Source organism: Podarcis bocagei, assembly GCF_964188305.1.
Source record: "Podarcis bocagei genome assembly, chromosome: 10".
Taxonomy (NCBI): domain Eukaryota; kingdom Metazoa; phylum Chordata; class Lepidosauria; order Squamata; family Lacertidae; genus Podarcis; species Podarcis bocagei.
Window position 1 is genome coordinate 14,374,633 of NC_138135.1, and position 19,497 is coordinate 14,394,129.

Here is a 19,497-nt window from a genome sequence, read left to right on the forward strand (position 1 = left end):
CAGAAGAAGGAAAAACAGGAGAGGCTCTGAAGTTCCCCATTGACAGTGAGACCAGGGCAGCAGACTAAGAAGGCATACCGATCCACCTGGCTGCAGCTTTCCCTGCTGTGTTGACAGGTAAAGGTAAAGGGACTCCTGACCATTAGGTCCAGTCGTGGCTGACTCTGGGGTTGCGGCGTTCATCTTGCTTTATTGGCCGAGGGAGCTGGCGTACAGCTTCCAGGTCATGTGGCCAGCATGACTAAGCCGCTTCTGGCGAACCAGAGCAGCACACGGAAACACTGTTTACCTTCCTGCCGGAGTGGTACCTATTTATCTACTTGCACTTTGATTTGCTTTCGAACTGCTAGGTTGGCAGGAGCAGGGAACGAACAACGGCAGCTCACCCCATCGCGGGGATTCGAACTGCCGACCTTCTGATCGGCAAGTCCTAGGCTCTGTGGTTTAACCCACAGCGCCACCCGCGTCCCTCTGTGTTGACAGGTATTGCTTTTCTATTTAATTTGAATAACTATTTCTAAGCTTGTACCTGTGCATATAAAACTCGCATGTGCATATGTGGCCCTGACCCCACCATTCCAGAACTGCAGTTTTACCCCGCTCACGGGCATTAGCTGTGGGGCAGGGGAAGAAAATGTATTTCCTATTGCGGAGAGATCTCTGCATCTCTCCCGCTGAGGAAACACCGTACAACTGCAGCTCCCCAAGGAGATATTGGGCATCGGACGCACGGTTTTGTTTGGAACACCTTTAAAAGAGAAGGGTGTGGTTACTTTATCAGACCACAAGGCGGCAGTCTCAAAAACACCTAGTGCAAGTTGGATACACGGTCCAGAAACAGCAAGAGTTACTGTGATGCAGAAGCAAAACGGCCTCTTGCCAAATTCCTTCCTGTTTCATTCTTTCTCTTAACTTTTTTTCTCCCTTTCAATTCTCCTCCTGCCAAAATTCCTCTTCCTGCCTAATGATTGCAGGCACAGCGGGGTTCACCCTAGTTTTGCAATCTGAGAATCAGATCCGGGTCTTGAACCAGGTGTGTGGGCATTGACACAATTCGATAAGTGTAAGCTGGGAACCACAGCCTGAGCAAGTCCTGGGTCAGCTTCCAGATATTTCATAGAATAAATTGGGTGGCGTGCAGCTATTTTTTACTTAGAGCGGACCTCCTGAAATTAATGGACCTAACTTGGTCAGGTTCACCCTTTGGGCAAACATGAAACCCACCAGCCGTTTCACACACCAGAATCAATCAGTCATGGACTGTCATTAATCAACCAGTCAGTCACGGACTGTCACGGACTGGTTGGACACAGAGGAATGGTGGGAGGAACTAGCAGGGAACTTCCAAAGGAAGAAGACTGAGAGCCAGGGGATTGGTGGTGGGACAATGAGGAGCGGTCAGAGGGAGAAGAGGGAGAAGGAGAAGGAGAAGAAGAAGAAGAGGAGGAGGAGTAGTAGTTTGGATTTGATATCCCGCCTTTCACTCTCTTTAAGGAGTCTCAAAGCAGCTAACATTCTCCTTTCCCTTCCTCCCCCACAACAAACACTCTGTGAAGTGAGTGGGGCTGAGAGACTTCAGAGAAGCGTGACTGGCCCAAGGTCACCCAGCAGCTGCATGTGGAGGAACGGAGACACAAACCCATTTCCCCAGATTATGAGACTACCGCTCTTAACCACTACACCACACTGGCTCTCAGAAGACTGGAAGGAGGAGGTGTCATAAGCTGAAGAGGCAACAGGGCTTAGTGAGCTGGGGGAGTCAGTGACAGAGGGAAGTCCAGACTCAGAAGCAGGAGAGGAGGGAGGCAAAGACGCAGAGATGAGTGCGGCTGGTAAAAATTCATGGGTGCCTCCTCCCCCTCCTGCTGCAACATGCTCCACTCCCCCTTGGTCTCACAGAACCAGGAGAGGCATGAAGAGAGAGGAGCAGAGACAGCAGACTCTCCAAGTGTCCCTATTTTCTAGGGATGTCCCTGATTTAGAGAAGCCATCTTGGTTTCCGATTTGATCCCGGAATGTTCCACTTTTCCTTAGGACGCCCCCATTTTCATAGGAGAAATGTTGGGGGGTATGGAGTTATTCGACTCCTGAGCAATCTGAAGGCAATCCTGTATAGGGAAGTGTTGTTGTTGTGGTTTTTTTTTAAAAAAAAGATTAATGTTTTATTATGTCTTTATATTATGTTGGAAGCTGCCCAGAGTGGCTGGACCAACCAAGTAAGATGTCTGGGGTATAAATAATAAATTTATCATTATGGAATGGGACGTCCCTATTTTCATTGGAGAAATGTTGGAGAGTATGAAACAGGTGCGTTGGCAGAGTCTCAGATTGCTTAGAGGGGACCTGGGAGAGGAGGGGGCTTAGGCGACTGTGGGGAGACGGGGACCTTCAGTCTTGGCTCCTGCCTCATGGGGGCAGGACCTGCCAGAGATGAGTTGCTCTGCTCATTAGGCCTGACACTCCTGTGCAGATCCTGTTTTTGCTAATAAAGAGTTAACTTCAACTTGCTCTGTGTGATTTACTGCTGGCTCGCTCCTGCCATTAACTCTTTTGCTTTGCCACGCCAAAAGAGAAAGAAAGAGGTTTACCATAGCTGCTTCCGGACTGCCTGGCCTTTCAGGGTTTCCACATTGAAATTGTTGGTATTTGCTGGCATTATGAAGAACACCACGACGGTGACATCGCTCCTGTGCACCTGAATGAAGAAAAGATGGCTGTCTAAACAGGGAGAGATTTTTTGCAATGCCCTCCCCTTATTGTTCATCTTGTTTGACCTTTAAAGACCTAAATGGTTTGGAACCACGTTATCCGAAAGACCACTGACACCAGGGTTGGGAAACCTTTTTCGGACCAAGAGCCGCATTCCGTTCTGGTCAACTTCCTAGGGGCTACATGACACTGTTTGCTGTTGCAAGGGACAAAGGTGGGCAGAGCAAAGAATATTCATCCATGCAAGCAAGAAGCATTATCAGAATTCAAAGACACATTCCAGCCAGGCAAAAACACTCATGGAGGATGTATAGCAGAGCTGGTGAGGGGTGTGGCCTAGGAATAGGAGGTGTGGCCTAAGGATAGTCCCAATGCAAAAATCAGGTGCCCTTCCATTGCACTATGAGTCTTCCCCTAGCCCATCCATATCAGATTTGACTATGTGTGTGCTGCATCTGAGACAGCCAAGTGGCAAAGACTGTGGAAATCCATTGCACTATACATATGGGAGTCTGTATTATACCCTTGTTGAGCTTTGGGAAGAGGCAGGGCCCATAAAGTACATGCATAAAATCTCAGTGGCAGTCCCAGCATCTCCTGTTAAAACATTTGGTCCTTCTCACATGCAATGCATTTGCACTCTTCCATTGCCTCTTGACACAGACAGATGCCAACTCGATTCATTGTGCTCTGTCTATGGGACCCGGAGGACAGCTGCCAGTCAGAGCAGGCAAGGGAAACAGACTAAGGCAGCCTCATATGAATTTGCATTCTTTCTTACCCTCAAGAGGAAGTTCAATCTTGATAAGGCCTCTAAAAACATGTCGGCTCCTTTGTTTGAAAACTCGTATCTCCCAGCAATGAAGAAAAACAAAGTCCTTTCAAGGTTGAAATCAAGGTGTCTGAAAGCAAGGGCAAACAAACGTAAATTAGGTCAAGTGGTCGATCAAAGAGGGCTCCTGGTAAACTGTGCTGCCGACTGAAGGTCATTGACACAGCAACAACGCTGCAAGTTTCCTGTTCTACCTCTCAGCTGCGTGAATCTTGACTAGCCAACATACACAGCGATGGCACCAGTGTTGTAGAATGCCCTCCTGGCTGAAATATGAGCGCCACCATCTGCATTGGCATTCTGCCGGCTCTTGAAGACACACCTGTTTGGGCAAACAGTCCCCTGAACTTGATTGGTTTTTTTAATTGTTTGTTTACTTATTAATTGTAATGCTTTTAAATGTCCTTACTTTATTGTGTATTATAAATATGGGTGCTTTTAGCATTTGGATGGAACTGTTTCACTGTTTATTTAAAACTGTGCACTGCTTACAAGCCATTAAAGCATGAAACTAGTCTGTTAATCAGATAATAATAGCCATTGTGAACAATAAGAACATAAAGCCCAGATGAGTAAACTGTGGTCCTCCAGAGTTGTTAGATTACAGCTACTGTCTTTCCTGAAAGATTATCTCACGCCATGTATACCCAATCCGTCACAGCACTCTGTTGCGGTTATTTATTGTTCTATATTCTGTAGCGCTTAATGTAGCAAAATCTAAGCCTGATGAAACAGTAAGTTTTCTGTATCTGTTTATAAATCTGGCTGTCAGGGAACTGCCATCAGTGCCGGAGGGAGAGAGCAAAATCCAGAGGGATTTCAGAGAGCGTCCCGGGAGTGGGAGAGGCAGCCCATCTTCTGGGGAAGAGAATCAGCGTAGCACCAGTGGAGAAGGGGGGCAGATGGGGGAAGCGGCGAGGCGGTCCCATGACTCCTTGCTGGGGACCAGCGGGGAGAGTAGAGGTCCTCCGCTGCCTACGCCCTCCTTGCGCAGAAGGCTTTCGCGCAGAGAGAGTAGGAGGAGACTAGGCGTCAAAGAGCTTCTTTGCTGGAAGAAGTTTAAGAAACGCCCACTGACGGATTCTGCCAGCGATTGAGACAGCCACAAGAGAGTGGCTGTCCGGACGGCAAAGGTTCACTCAGGCAACCCAGCCAGGTGTTTGCACTGGCTTACGCATGAGCAACCCCTAGAACCATTACACTGGCCAATGAGGGTTCCTCCTGGATTGCCAGGGACCCCAGTGCAGGCTGGTAAATCCTCTATCCCAGTAACTAAAGCTGCATATTGTTTCTCTGCTCTTTGGATTATTGAGAGCAATAGACGCTTCTGTCTATTGTGGTCCTCTCAGTTTCTCATTTTTTTCCATCTTAAATTCTGTTTTCTACATTTCCACAGCACTTTACAATTTTTTTAAAAAAAATCTTAGCATTTTAGTGAAAATTTCTCTTAAGAAAATCATCGGCAAAACTTTGCAAGCAATTTTTCCTAGTATGCTATTTTCACTAATCTGTGCATTTTAAGGCACACTTTGCCCTCATGAATCCTTTTTGTACACTTGGCTGGACAACTGCACTATAAAATTTGGAGAAGTGTGAACTTTGGGTGATGCCTGTGTTTCAGTTCCTATAGAGGACAACGATAGAATGGGAAAAACCAGAGATCTGTTCAAGAAAATTGGAGATATGAAAGGAACATTTCGTACAAAGATTACCATAATTAAGGACAAAAGTGGTAAGGACCTAACAGAAGCAGAAGACATCAGGAAGAGGTGGCAAGAATACACAGAGGAACTATACCAGAAAGAAATGGATGTCTCGGACACCCCAGGTAGTGTGGTTGCTGACCTTGAGCCAGACATCCTGGAGCGTGAAGTCAAATTGGCCTTAGAGAGCACTGCTAATAACAAGGCCAGTGGAAGTGATGATATTCCAGCTGAACTATTTAAAATTTCAAAAGATGACACTGTTAAGGTGCTACACTCAATATGCCAGCAAGTTTGGAAAACTCAGCAGTGGCCAGAGGATTGGAGAAGATCAGTCTACATCCCAATCCCAAAGAAGGGCAATGCCAAAGAATGCTCCAACTACCACACAATTGCGCTCATTTCACAAGCTAGCAAGGTTATGCTTAAAATTCTACAAAGCAGGCTTAAGCAGTATGTGGACTGAGAACTCCCAGAAGTGCAAGCTGGATTTCGAAGGGGCAGAGGAACCAGAGACCAAATTGCAAACATGCGCTGGATTATGGAGAAAGCTAGAGAGTTCCAGAAAAGCATCTACTTCTGCTTCATTGACTACACAAAAGCATTTGACTGTGTCGACCACAGCAAACTATGGCAAGTTCTTAAAGTAATGGGAGTGCCTGATCACCTCATCTGTCTCCTGAGAAATCTCTATGTGGGACAAGAAGCTACAGTTAGAACTGGATATGGAACAACTGAGTGGTTCAAAATTGGGAAAGGAGTACAACAAGGCTGTATATTGTCTCCCCGCTTATTTAACTTATATGCAGAATTCATCATGCGAAAGGCTGGACTGGATGAATCCCAAGCCAGATTTAAGATTGCTGGAAGAAATATCAACAACCTCAGATATGCAGATGACACAACCTTGATGGCAGAAAGTGAGGAGGAATTAAAGAACCTTTTAATGAGGGTGAAAGAGGAGAGCGCAAAATATGGTCTGAAGCTCAACATCAAAAAAACGAAGATCATGGCCACTGGTCCCATCACCTCCTGGCAAATAGAAGGGGAAGAAATGGAGGCAGTGAGAGATTTTACTTTCTTGGGCTCCATTATCACTGCAGATGGTGACAGCAGTCACGAAATTAAAAGACGCATGCTCCTTGGGAGAAAGGCGATGGCAAACCTAGACAGTATCTTAAAAAGCAGAGACATCACCTTGCCAACAAAGGTTCATATGGTTAAAGCTATGGTTTTCCCAGGGGTGATGTATGGAAGTGAGAGCTGGACCATAAAGAAGGCTGATCACCGAAGAATTGATGCTTTTGAATTATGGTGCTGGAGGAGACTCCCATGGACTGCAAGAAGATCAAACCTCTCCATTCTGAAGGAAATCAGCCCTGAGTGCTCACTGGAAGGACAGATCCTGAAGCTGAGGCTCCAATACTTTGGCCACCTCATGAGAAAAGAAGACTCCCTGTAAAAGACCCTGATGTTTGGAAAGATGGAGGGCACAAGGAGAAGGGGACGACAGAGGACGAGATGGTTGGACAGTGTTCTCGAAGCTACCAGCATGAGTTTGACCAAGCTGAAGGAAGGAGTGGAAGACGGGAGAGCCTGGCGTGCTCTGGTCCATGGCGTCACGAAGAGTCGGATGTGACTAAACGACTAAACAACAAGAATTGTGTTGGAAAGTGTGAATTAGGTGCATTTGCCTTTAAATGTTAACTGGATTGAACCCCTTCCCCCCAATCATTAGGCCTAATGAAGTCCACCCCTTGGCCCACCTCACATTCCACCCTCACCCTTCCTCAGATCCCAGGATTTTGAAGTCAAGCACTGGCAATCCTGCCAGCAGGGGTGCCAGTACCTAGGGGCCAAACCCTTTTGGCCTCCTCTCTATATTTTTGGGTTAGGTGCTGGGACTCCTGATGACCCAAAAGTACGGAGCCAAGTGAAACATGCCTCCAGCGGCCAGCTCCTTCTCCTCCCTGCCATGGAGGGGAAGGAGGGTCAAAGCGGCCTCCCGCCTGTGGCAACACCAGGAGGAAGTGAAGGAGGAGCCACTCCCGTTGAGCCGTTTGGCTCCGCCCCCAGCACCCCCAACGCCCTGATGTCACACATGTGATGTCAGCTCCCCCAATCACTCCTCCAAGTTGGCACCTCTGTCTGCCAGCAAGGCTATTTCCCAGTCCCACAGATAAACAGTGAATGGGGTTTTGGGTGTCTGGGGCAAGGTCTACCCTAACATTTTGGAATAACCCAACTGTCCCTTTTTTGAACAGGACATCATACCCATAGAAATGGCCTCGAACAAACTCTTGGATCCTAGCTTTGCAGGTGGCGTGCAGATTCTGGAATTCATGCATAGCGGAGAATTTCTTAATGTTCAGCCCGTTCGGAGTGACGACATCTGGCAAAAGAAGAGGGAAAGCAGCAGCAGCTGAGAAGATCTCAAAGATGTGGAAGGAACAGGGTCACCCTCTTTTCTCGACAGGTGTCAGGGATTGGACTCAAGAGGGAGTGATGGAGGAGGAATGATGGAGGTCACCCCCTTCTCCTGACGCTGCAGGAGAAGAGGAAGGGAGCATTGACAACAACAACAACAACAACAACAACAACAACAACAACAACAACAACAACAACAACAATTTATTTATACCTCGCCCATCTGGCTGGGCTTCCCCAGCCACTCTGGGCGGCTTCCAACAAAATATTAAAACATAGTAATGCATCAGACATTAAAAGCTTCCCTAAACAGGGCTGCCTTCAGATGTCTTCTAAAAGTCTGGTAGTTGTTGTTCTCTTTGACATCTGGTGGGAGGGCGTTCCACAGGGCGGGCGCCACTACCGAGAAGACCCTCTACCTGGTTTCCTGTAACTTGGCTTCTCACAGTGAGGGAACCGCCAGAAGGCTCTCGGAGCTGGACCTCAGTGTCCGGGCAGAACGATGGGTGTGGATACGCTCCTTCAGGTATACTGGACCGAGGCCGCTTAGGGCTTTAAAGGTCAGTACCAACACTCTGAATTGGCAGGTTGGCAGGAGCTGGGACAGAGTGACGGGAGCTCACCCCGTTGTGGGGATTTGAACCGCTGACTTTACAACCGGCAATCCCAAAAGGCTGAGTGGTTTATAGCGCCACCTCTAGCCTTAAACAAGATGAGGTTATTCTGTAAACTGGGATGGTTTTTGCCTGACGTTGCCCACCTCTGCAGCAGTGGTTGGTGGGAGAGGGCTGCTCACCTGACCTCCATCATCCGCATCACTGCTGCTTAGCAGGAGGGGGAGGCGCAAGACCACCGCAGTGCAAACACTGCAGGTGTAGCACAAGTTAACACCACGCCAACCTCCCCATCTGTCTCCCTCTACCTACTGGTAAGCAGCATCAGTAAGGGCTGTAGGAAGTCAAGTGAGAGATGGTGCTTTCTCGCCCCAAGTGCTACTGCACTCCTAGATTAAGCTAACTACAGGTGAGGCTGACTCAAGATTGCAGACCTACAGAGGACCCCTGTGTCAGAGATGCCGGACTTGGCATGTCATTCTGCAAAGTTGCGAAATTTGGCCGTTGCTCAAAGAAGGGGTCGATGATCCCTGCCATAGTAGATCATTAAGCCTGAAGTCTACACAAGGGCATTACGATCAAAACAGCTTGTGATTTGCAGAGTTGGGAGAACCGTACCTAGAGATACAGGGGAATGTCCGGTTACTAACTTAATTCATTCTGGAGGTCCATTCTTAATAATAATAATAATAATAATAATAATAATAATAATAATAATAATAATAATAATATTTTATTTATACCCTGCCCTTCCCGGTTCAAAAACCAGGCTCAGGGTGGCTAACAACAAATGTAAAACACTTTAAAACACTTAATTACAAAATACAGTATAAAAACATGAATAACAATAAAAATCTAAAATCAATTAGATAATCCCCAGGGCTAGCTGGCTGAATTGGTCCTACTTGGACCAGTGAGGGGAGAATTAGCTGTGAGGTCTCAGAGCGGGTGATCTTCATAAAAGGGGAGGGGGAAGGAAGAGAAGGGAAATAAAAGATCAGGCTGAATTCAAATTAAAGGCCAGGAGGAATAGCTCTGTCTTGCAGGCCCGAAGGAAGGAGGTTAAATCCTGAAGGGCCCTAGTCTCATGGGACAGAACATTCCACCAGGTTGGAGCCATCACTGAAAAGGCCCTGGCCGAGGATAGTCTGACTTCCTTAGGGCCCGGGATCTCTAAACTAAGGTTATTCATGGACCTTAAAGTCCTCTGCGGGGCATACCAGGAGAGGCGGTCCCATAAATACGAGGGCCCTAAGCCAAAACCGCTTGTAGGATGAGATGCGCTTTTGCTGCGCAGATGCGATTTTCGGCGTCTGTGCATGCGCAGAAGTTATTTCTAACACTATGGAAGTGTGTCCCCACATCGCACTGCGCCAGTTTAACACAGCGCGCGAGCGGGCAGCTCAGTTTGGGGGCGGCTTGGGGGCCGGTCAAACGACCTCCGTGGGCCACTTCCGGCCTATGGGCCTTAGGTTGCTGAGCCCTGTTTTAAGGCATGTAAAGCTTTACAGATCAGCACCAGCGCTTTGAATTGCGCCTGGAAATTAATTCTGCCTCTGTCTTACCCAGCATAAGAAGAGTCCTGCTGGATCAGGGTCAATGGCCCGGCTAGTGCAACATCCTTTTCTCACAGTGGCCATGCAGAAGCCCCTGGAAAGTCTGCAAGCATGAGTGCAAGAGGCCTCTCGCCACTTGTGATTCCCAGAAACCAGCATTCAGAGGCATATTGCCTCTGACAGTGGAGGTTGAACTTACGCATGGCGGCTAGAAGCCATTGATAGCCTCATCCTCCATGAATTTGTTTAAAAAAATTTTTGGGTGGGCATCAGTGCTGTACCTCAGTGCACATCCTCTAGCCATATCACCGGATTGTAATAGACACAGGCCAATGAAAGATGCATTACAAATGGAACAAGTCGCTTTCTGCATCCCAGCCAACTCTGTTGTCAGGGAATTCTGTTCCTTATCCGGTACCAGCGAGAAGCAGAGAGAACAAGGCAGAGTCATTTTTAATGAGTTTATTCATTCATAACAGCAAGAGACAAAAGAATGCGTATGCCCTGCTAATTGAGTTGCTCCAACTGAGCTCCTCTTCCCTCTTTCCTAGCAACAGCATTTGCCCTTACGGTGGCCGCTCGCATTCAGTTGGCTTTGAGTCCTTTGTTCCTGCACTCTTAATGAGCGTCAAGTTCTGGGGGAAGGGGGGTGGGAAATACTCTCCAGTGACAACGTGTCATCTGGCTCTCCTGCTTCTATCTCCCCTCCCCCTTCTCCTAACACTTCCCGACTCTTCTGTTCGCCTGTCTCTGAGCTGTGAACTTCCTCAAAAAATAAATTATTATTATTATTATTATTATTATTATTATTATTATTATTATTATTACCCAGCAGTTTGAAAGCACGCCAGTGCAAGTAGATAAATAGGTACCACTGGTGCCCCATTACACCAGAAGTGGTTTAGTCATGCTGGCCACATGACCCGGAAAGCTGTCTGTGGACAAACACCGGCTCCCTCGGCCTGAAAAGTAAGATGAGAGCCATACCCCATAGTCGATTTTGACTGGACTTAACCATCTAGGGTCCTTTACCTTTTACCTTTTTACCTCTCCGTCTTCACGAAATACCACCATATACCTGGGCTTAACCATATGCAAAGACTTCATTCAACCAGTGCTTTAAACAGAGAATATTGTCAGTTTCCAACTCAGTGAGAAGGTGGTCCATCAAGGCAAACAGGGCATTGCCCCCCCCCCCAACCTCCGGAAGTTGTTACTGCCTGCCAACTTCCTTGCCCTTCTAAGACTCAGCGGGGAAGAGGATGTGGCAAAACTAGAGCCTTTCTCAATTTGCCAACTCTTGGCAAGCGTTTGGCACCAGTTCCCCTCCGACATCTTGATCTTACCAGCTGTTCTCTTCAGCATGTGCTCTGCTTCTATGGCCGTTATCTGAGAGACTGTGGTGAAGACGTGGGCACAATGCACAGAGGCCCGTTCCATACAGTACCGGTGATATATCTGCCTCTCGCCTGCTTCTTTATCTATGTCAAACTGTTGGACAGCAAAAAGGAGAACAAGAATTACTTGCGTGTCGAGGTCCCCAAGCCACCCCCCAATAATTCACACATCACATCAATTTTGGTTTGGGTTTTTGGCACGATTTTGGCCACAACTTTATTTAAATACACACAAGTGAGTGGTTGCTTAGGCATTGGTTCTGACTATCTGTCCTTGCCCAGGGACAGAACTGACTTCCGGATTCCAGCGGAAGCCAGTGAGGGAAACAATTTAGAGGCGAAAATGAAGCTGGGCCTCAGTCCCTCACTTCTCACCCTCATGCTCCTGGTGGCTTGCACGGCCCAAGTCCGATGCCAGGGACAAGGACAAAAAGAATGGCAAGCCCCTGGATTCCTTTAACGGAATTCCCTTTCCACGCCACCATTGGAGGGGTAGGCACTTACCCCTCCACCAACCAATTTGAACCAATGCCTAACCGCCAACCTTACAAGTTGTGACGATTTGCTACGCAGTAGGCAAAAACCAAATGGCACCAGCCAAACAGCCAAATGGACAAAATTCCTACCAGGCCCCTGCCTCAAAGCAGACAACCAACTCCATGACAGGCATAGCGAGGTCAAGCGAACAAACCCCCCCCCCCAATACAGGGAGGGTGGGCGGGTGATCCGGTGCAAGCAGCCAAGTGGATGCCCAAAGTTGGGCGTCCAATATTTAAAACCTCTCACCCCTCCTTCAAAATTGGCAACAAGCAATTCTCCCCAGCGACCCAATTAACCAATTCACTGCCTGGGTCACTCCGCAAATCCGCCCAGCAACACTGGGGTGGCTTGTATCCCCCACCGCAACACGTGCTCTCTGCTAGGGAGAACACGTTTTGTCAGATGGTGGGCGTACCTCCACAAACGGCCTAAGTGTCCAGGCAAGTTATTCCGCCAGAGTGGTGGGATGTTGTTGTTGTTGTTGTTGTTGTTTTTGGGGGGGTCACATTTAAAGGAAAATCTCTGAACCAGAAGCGGTGCCTCTAGCTGAGACGGTATGCCTGACCTCCAGTATGTGAGCTTTCTGGACGAATTCTAATTCACCAAGTCACCCAACATCTAAAGGGTATCTTAGAAATGAGGTCAACAAGTGCTTGGGCAAGTCTATCGCGTTGACACAGAAAGTTCAAAGGGGAAAGGGAAGTGTCAGGGCATGGTGGAACCCCAACAGAGATGTCGGAGCACTCGATTAAGAGTTCAAATGGTCATCACCCGTTTTCCACCCGCAAAAGCCAAATCTCCACAATGTTAACCAATTCTTAACTCTAATAAGGTGTCAATGATTACAGTTGAATTGCAATCCTCTTAGTCTTAAGTGATCCTTTATGGCTGGGAGACCATGGGTGGTTCCCTCAAAGTCAAGGTCAGGGAGACGTTCCAGACCACAACTCTCCTATCCAGGACATTAATAGCCAGCTTGAAGATTGAGACTGGAGAGGATCTTCAATTTCTCCAGTGCCATATGACATCTGATGCAAAATCTATGTAAGCTTCCCCCCCCCCCCCGGGAAGCAATTTTAAAATTACAGACAGTTGATTAAATCAGGGGTGGTGGGGTAATAAGGATAATGCTTTTTTGAAACTCCTGTTTTTATAACGTGCTTAGAATAGAATCATAGAATCATAGAGTTGGAATAGACCACAAGGGCCATCGAGTCCAACCCCCTGCCAAGCAGGAAACGCTTCACTTGCTACATTTTGGGCGAAAGTATCGGTTTGTATAAACATGACTGTGTGGAAATAGTTGACATTTTCAAAATATTCTTTTGAATTATGTACCTACTGTATGGAATCTGACAACTGGACAACGTAAATGGGATTCTTTTGTGCCCCTGCTATGGCCAAAAAACTTATATTGATGCACTGGAAAGATAAACCTATGGCTCCCTTTAGTCAATGGATTGCAGATATGGCAACACTCGCAACTTATGAATGGATTGCTTGCAGACATAGACGCTGTATGGACAAGTATAGTGATATTTGGAATGCATTTAATAACATTTATATACCTATATACTAGACAAGCATATGTGGAATTGTAGTTCTTGGCATATACAGTGATATAATATACCTTATAGGGACGCGGGTGGCGCTGTGGGTTAAACCACAGAGCCTAGGACTTACCGATCAGAAGGTTGGCGGTTCAAATCCCCGCAATGGGGTAAGCTCCCGTTGCTCGGTCCCTGCTCCTGCCAACCTAGCAGTTCGAAAGCACGTCAAAGTGCAAGTAGATAAATAGGTACTGCTCCAGCGGGAAGGTAAACAGCGTTTCCGTGCACTGCTCTGGTTCGCCAGAAGTGGCTTAGTCATGCTGGCCACATGACCCGGAAGCTGTACGCCGGCTCCCTTGGCCAGTAAAACGAGATGAGCGCCGCAACCCCAGAATCAGCCACGACTGGACCTAATGGTCAGGGGTCCCTTTACCTTTAATATACCTTTCCCCCTTTCTTCCCCCCCTTTCTGTTTCTATTTTATTTTGTTCAGTTGAAATATTCTCATTTTAAAAAATCATAATAATAATAAAAAATCAGGGTGGGGGACCTTTTTCAGACTCCCGCATTGCAACATGCGCAAACATCTAGAGGCAACATGGGGGGGGGGGTAGAAAGAGCAATGGACAGGAGTCTTACCTTTGTGGTGTTAAATCTCTCTCTCTCTCTCTCTCTCTCTCTCTCTCTCTCTCTCTCTCTCCCTCTCTCCCTCTCTCTCTCTCCCTCTCTCTCTCTCTCTCTCTCTCTCTCTCTCCACCAGGCAAGCAAAGACCATTAACACAATTCCAGGACATATTCCAGCTTGGCAAAATGACTCAAGGCGGGGAGGGGGGAGGTCAGTGAGGGGGCATGGCTTGCAGAGAGGGTATGTGGCTTGGGGAGCGTCCCAAGGCCACACAAAAAGGCTCATGTTTTGTTAGGGATGGATCGGTATTTTATCAGAAAATGCACATTTCATCTTCTCTGTATACAGCGGTGCCTTGGGTTAAGAACTTAATTCATTCTGGAGGTCCGGTCTTAACCTGAAACTGTTCTTAACCTGAAGCACCACTTTAGCTAGCGGGGCTTCCTGCTGCTGCCGCGCCGCCGGAGCACGATTTATGTTCTCATCCTGAAGCAAAGTTCTTAATCCGAGGTACTATTTCTTGGTTAGCTGAGTGTGTAACCTGAAGCATATGTAACCTGAAGTGTATGTAATCCGAGGTACCACTGTACACAGTTCTAAACATGTTCCATCCTAAAATATGTGTCCCAATGCACTTTGCTTTGCCTTTTGAGTCCACAATGGCACCACAAAATCCATAGCAGTGTGAAGACAGCAGGTTCCGATCTGCCCGTTAGCGCAGGAGGTGCAGACCAGGTCAGTTCACGCTGGAATTAACAGAAATCGAATTTATCAATCACCCCTAATCCTGGGGGCCAGTTGCTTCTTCTGAGCAGACTTAGGCATCAAGGCGCACCATTATAATCCTATTTATCCGTAGAAGACAGGTCTCCATTTATAGACCAGACAATTCCTTCTCCTCCCATTATTTGCCTCCCCTATGAATTCCAGCCATGACCCTTTGCCAAGGCCATACATGATGTCTCGCCTTTAACCTCACTCTGCAAGGTTGTGAGAGAAATCTCATTGTCTCCCTCTTGGCAGCCTAGTCCAGCCTAGTCCTAGTTCTAATAGCCTTATAGTGAGTTGAAGGACAGGTTGATTGGAATTTATCTGATGAGACAGTACAACAGGGTAGACCAGGGGTCACCAACCTAAGGCCCATGGGCCGGAAACAGCCCACAGAGGTCATTTGACTGGCCCACGAGCTGCCCCCAAACTGAGTTGCCCACTCACGCGCTGCGCTAAACCAGCGCAGTGCAGCATGGGGACTTGCTTCCGTGGTGCCGGAAATCGCGGTGGTGCGTGCTCACGCACTCGTGTGTGTTGGAAAAACACCCCCGGGAAGGGTTTCACCTTTCCCAGACACCGGGGCCTCTCTCCGGTGGTCACTCTCTGGCTTGAATCCTCCCTCAGTCCAGAGAGACTGGTAATAAGCGACCCCTCCCTCCTAAGAGGAGCACACTCCAGCTTCTGGCATTCCATGACAGAAGAAAAAGACAGATCGTAGTCTAACACACTACTTTATTAAGACTGTACACGGAGCTATTACAAGCGTGTCTGCTCTCCTGAGCAGCTACGGCTCGACTCCCAACTTCTACCTCAGAAGTGAAAGTACTTCTCCAGTTACACTGGGAACTGGCTGAGACTTCCTGTCTCATGCTCAGAGACATCACATGATGTCAACAATGTGCTGCTTCCTCGCAGCTGGTGGGAACACCAATCCCAACATCCTCCCCCATTTGAGGTAACACTAGCTGCGTAAACAAGTGCAGCATCAAGAGAGAAAAACAAACAGTTGTTATACACATAACAAACCCCTGTTGTCCCAGCTCCATCTTTGGAACTACCTGCAACTGGATCCACCAGTTCAAACCTCTGGTTACCTGTCTTCCAAGGAACTAGAGCTTCTGGTCTACCTTGGTTAGGGAGAATTGTGTTGCGCCCTGCAACCTCCAGGAGTGGCTTTGTCTCGGTCGTGGACAAACCTTGAACCTGGTTTGAGTTGTTAACTACAGCTATACATGCAACAGCTGAGTTAGCAGACTCCTCTTGGGTGGTATTCCCTTTGTGACTCTCTCAGATCTGCGAATGAGGTGCAGATCCTCTTTGCTGGCTAGTTCTTCCTTGGGACTTTTAGGAGAACCACATCCAACAGTAAATAGTGGCTCCGCAGGACCGATCTGGCCCAGGCAAGATAAACCTGGCCGAACCCTGGGTTAGACTTTTCTGATGACTCACTCCATCGCTTGATTCCAGCCTGTGACTATACTGAGTACTCCTGTCCTTCACGTTCTTGGGAGTTGTTGTTGTTATATCACCTAACACCAGGCAGTGTCTAGGCAACTTACAATGAATGTAAACATCATTGTATTACTACTGCAGGTACTACATAATACAGTGGTACCTCGGGTTACAAACGCTTCAGGTTACATACACTTCAGGTTACAGACTCCGCTAACCCAGAAATAGTACCTCGGGTTAACAACTTTGCTTCAGGATGAGAACAGAAATCGCGCAGCGGGAGGCCCCATTAGCTAAAGTGGTACCTCAGGTTAAGAACGGTTTCAGGTTAAGAACGGACCTCCAAAACGAATTAAGTTCTTAACCTGAGGTACCACTGTACCCTGCCCTTTGGAACTCCCTGCCTATTGAAATCAAACAGGCGTCTTCCCTTCGGCGCCTGCTAAAAACATTTGTGTTTAGACAGGCCTAACCAGATGCTTAGAAAGTTAAGGTGATTTTAATCTGTTCTAGTATTTTTTGTATGTTTTAAAATATGGTTGTGATTTCTCTCTCTCCATTTTATTGTTTTATCTTTCTGTAAACCTCTTTGAGGTGTTGTTGTTGTTTTACAATCAAGGGGTGCATAAATTTTATGAAATCAAGCAATTCCCTGTCACAAAATGAGCCTACAACAATGGGAGTTTCGAACACCGCCTGCAGCAATGCCCTGCCATATTGTGACAATTCTGTCACTCATTTTTATCTCTTGGTTGGCTGTGTGCTTTCCCTCTCTGGCTACTAACTATTAACACAGACGGCTTGAGCTGGCGCTGAAGGGCCAGTTGATCAGCTTTGACATGATCATGTTCCCCTCTAAAGTGAAGAACAGACAAAGGAGCCATCAGTCGATCTAGATCAGTGTTTCCCAACCACTGTTCCGCGGCACACTAGTGTGCCGCGAGATGTTGCCTGGTGTGCCGCGAGATGTTGCCTGGAGGGAGGCGGGCGAGGCGGGCGGCGAGAGGCGGGGCGGCGGCGGCAAGGAGAGGCCGCCCAGCGTGGGGCTCTCGCCGTCTGCCTGCCTGGCTGCCTGCGAGCTCGACGGGCAGCGCCTCCGTCCGCAGCACCTGCCTCGCGGCTCTCATTCCCTGCCCCTGCCAAAGCTCACCCAGCCAAGCCGCGCTCTCCTTCCTGCCTCGCTTTGCTGCCTCCTCCCCCCCCACCCCCAAAGCTTGGAGGTTCCCCGGCAAGGGGGAGGGAAAAAAAATTGAAACTTACACTTTCGTGCGTCCCTCCCGGCGTGACGCTGCGCGCTGACGTCACGGGGCTGTAATGGTGGTGTGCCTCGAGATTTTTTTCATCAAACAAGTGTGCCTTTGCCCAAAAAAGGTTGGGAAACACTGATCTAGATGACTGGAGGCAAATTCTGCTGTGCCTAAGCGATAGCTACCCTACATGTAAAAAATATGTCAGAGACCAACTCTTTTGCAGTGAAGGCAAAGTGGTTCATTGGATTATCAGCCACCATTCTCCTGGTTTCTCAAACCAAGTGAGGAACGTTTATATGAGAGAGGAAGGAGGATCTGACATGACCTAGACTATTGGTGAAAGAGGGTTTACAGAGTGGTTAAGTCTCCTTGCAGCGCTATCCTTTGGCCAGAGATGGTTGGAAGCACACAGCCTTAAACTCCCAGCTCAGATTGCTGGTTCAAGACCAGCCACAGGCTTGAGTCCGCCTGTCATAGGATTGCCATATGTCTGACATTTCCTGGACATAGCCCCCAATTTTTTGGGGGGTGAATTTAATTAAAAACAGCTGAAAACCTCTTCCTTTTTAAAAGAGACTTTTTTGGGGGAGGGAAGTAACCTCAACAATTTTGGGCAAAACTATATAAAGCTCAACAACTTTGTGTTTTGTGTCTGGATTTTCACTTTTTGAAACATGGCAACCGTATCCTGTCAATAATATGAAAGGTCCATCTATTTCAGGGGTCAGCAAACTACAGCCTGCGGGCCGGATACGGACTGAGGGTGTCATGAAACCGGCCCCCGGCCCTTGCTGCCTGCTCAGTCAGTCCCCGCGCAGAGCTAAACTGGCGTGCTACACCAGTTGCTCTGTGTGGGGACTGACTTCCGGGACGCAGCCACAGCTTCCTATTGGCTGCAGGAAGCTCCTATAGGAAGCCACAGATGCTTCCTCTTCCCCTGCCATTGCTCCGAAAGCCAGCGGGGAAAGAGCGGTGTGCGTGTGATCCGGCCCACAAGCGGAAATGTTTGTCGACTCCGAGGGCCTTCTGGTGGTTCCCTCGCTGCGAGAAGCCAAGTTACAGGGAACCAGGCAGAGGGCCTTCTCAGTGGTGGCACCCGCCCTGTGGAACACCCTCCCACCAGATGTCAAAGAGAAGAGCAACTACAGTGGTACCTCGGGTTACATACGCTTCAGGTTACATACACTTCAGGTTACAGACTCCGCTAACCCAGAAATAGTACCTCGGGTTAAGAACTTTGCTTCAGGATGAGAACAGAAATCGTGCTCCGGCGGTGCGGCAGCAGCAGGAGGCCTCATTAGCTAAAGTGGTGCTTCAGGTTAAGAACAGTTTCAGGTTAAGAACGGACCTCCAGAACGAATTAAGTACTTAACCCGAGGTACCACTGTACCAGACTTTTAGAAGACATCTGAAGGCAGCCCTGTATAGGGAAGCTTTTAATGTTTAATAGACTATTGTATTTTAATATTTTGTTGGAAGCCGCCCAGAGTGGCCGGGGAAACCCAGCCTGATGGGCGGGGCATAAATAATAATAAATAATAATAAATAATAAATAATTTATTATTATTATTATTATTATTATTATTATTATTATTATTATTATTTCATTCTCTGAGCAATAGCAGCCAGCAAAATGCTCTGGGAAGCAGATAAGCAGGACATTTCCCCCCTCATTGTTTATTCCAGGCTCTGTTACGCAGTACAGTGGTACCTCTGGTTACGAACGCTTCTGGTTACGAACGCTTCAGGTTACGAGCTCTGCCAACCCTGAAGTAGCTGCTCCTGGTTGTGAACCTTGCCCCAGGATGAGAACGAAAATTGCGCGCTGGAAGCGTGCACACATCAGGAGGTCCCATTAGCGAAAGCGCACCTCAGGATAAGAACGGTTTCAGCTTAAGAACGGACCTCCCAAACGAATTAAGTTCATAACCAGAGGTACCACTGTACTGGCTAACAGCAACACAGGTGGGCAGACACTGTCTAATCATTCACTGCTCGCTTTCCACATTCCTCCTACAAGCTCCTCCTTAGTCAGTTGTCTTTTGGAAGAGCCACAAATCTTCACTCTTGG

The 19,497-nt window shown here is 47.9% G+C and overlaps 1 protein-coding gene across 1 annotated transcript in view; it reads right to left on the bottom strand.

Annotated features, from left to right (window-relative positions):
- Positions 1 to 19,497, bottom strand: part of GYS2 (glycogen synthase 2) — a 178,114-nt gene that overhangs the window by 133,564 nt on the left and 25,053 nt on the right. Inside the window, exons 5-8 of the mRNA XM_081210022.1 lie at positions 11,188 to 11,332; positions 7,519 to 7,636; positions 3,491 to 3,611; positions 2,589 to 2,695 (exon numbers count right to left, since the gene is read on the bottom strand). Of these exons, the coding sequence (XP_081066148.1) occupies positions 2,589 to 2,695; positions 3,491 to 3,611; positions 7,519 to 7,636; positions 11,188 to 11,332 (491 nt within the window). The remainder of the gene's footprint in view (positions 1 to 2,588; positions 2,696 to 3,490; positions 3,612 to 7,518; positions 7,637 to 11,187; positions 11,333 to 19,497) is intronic.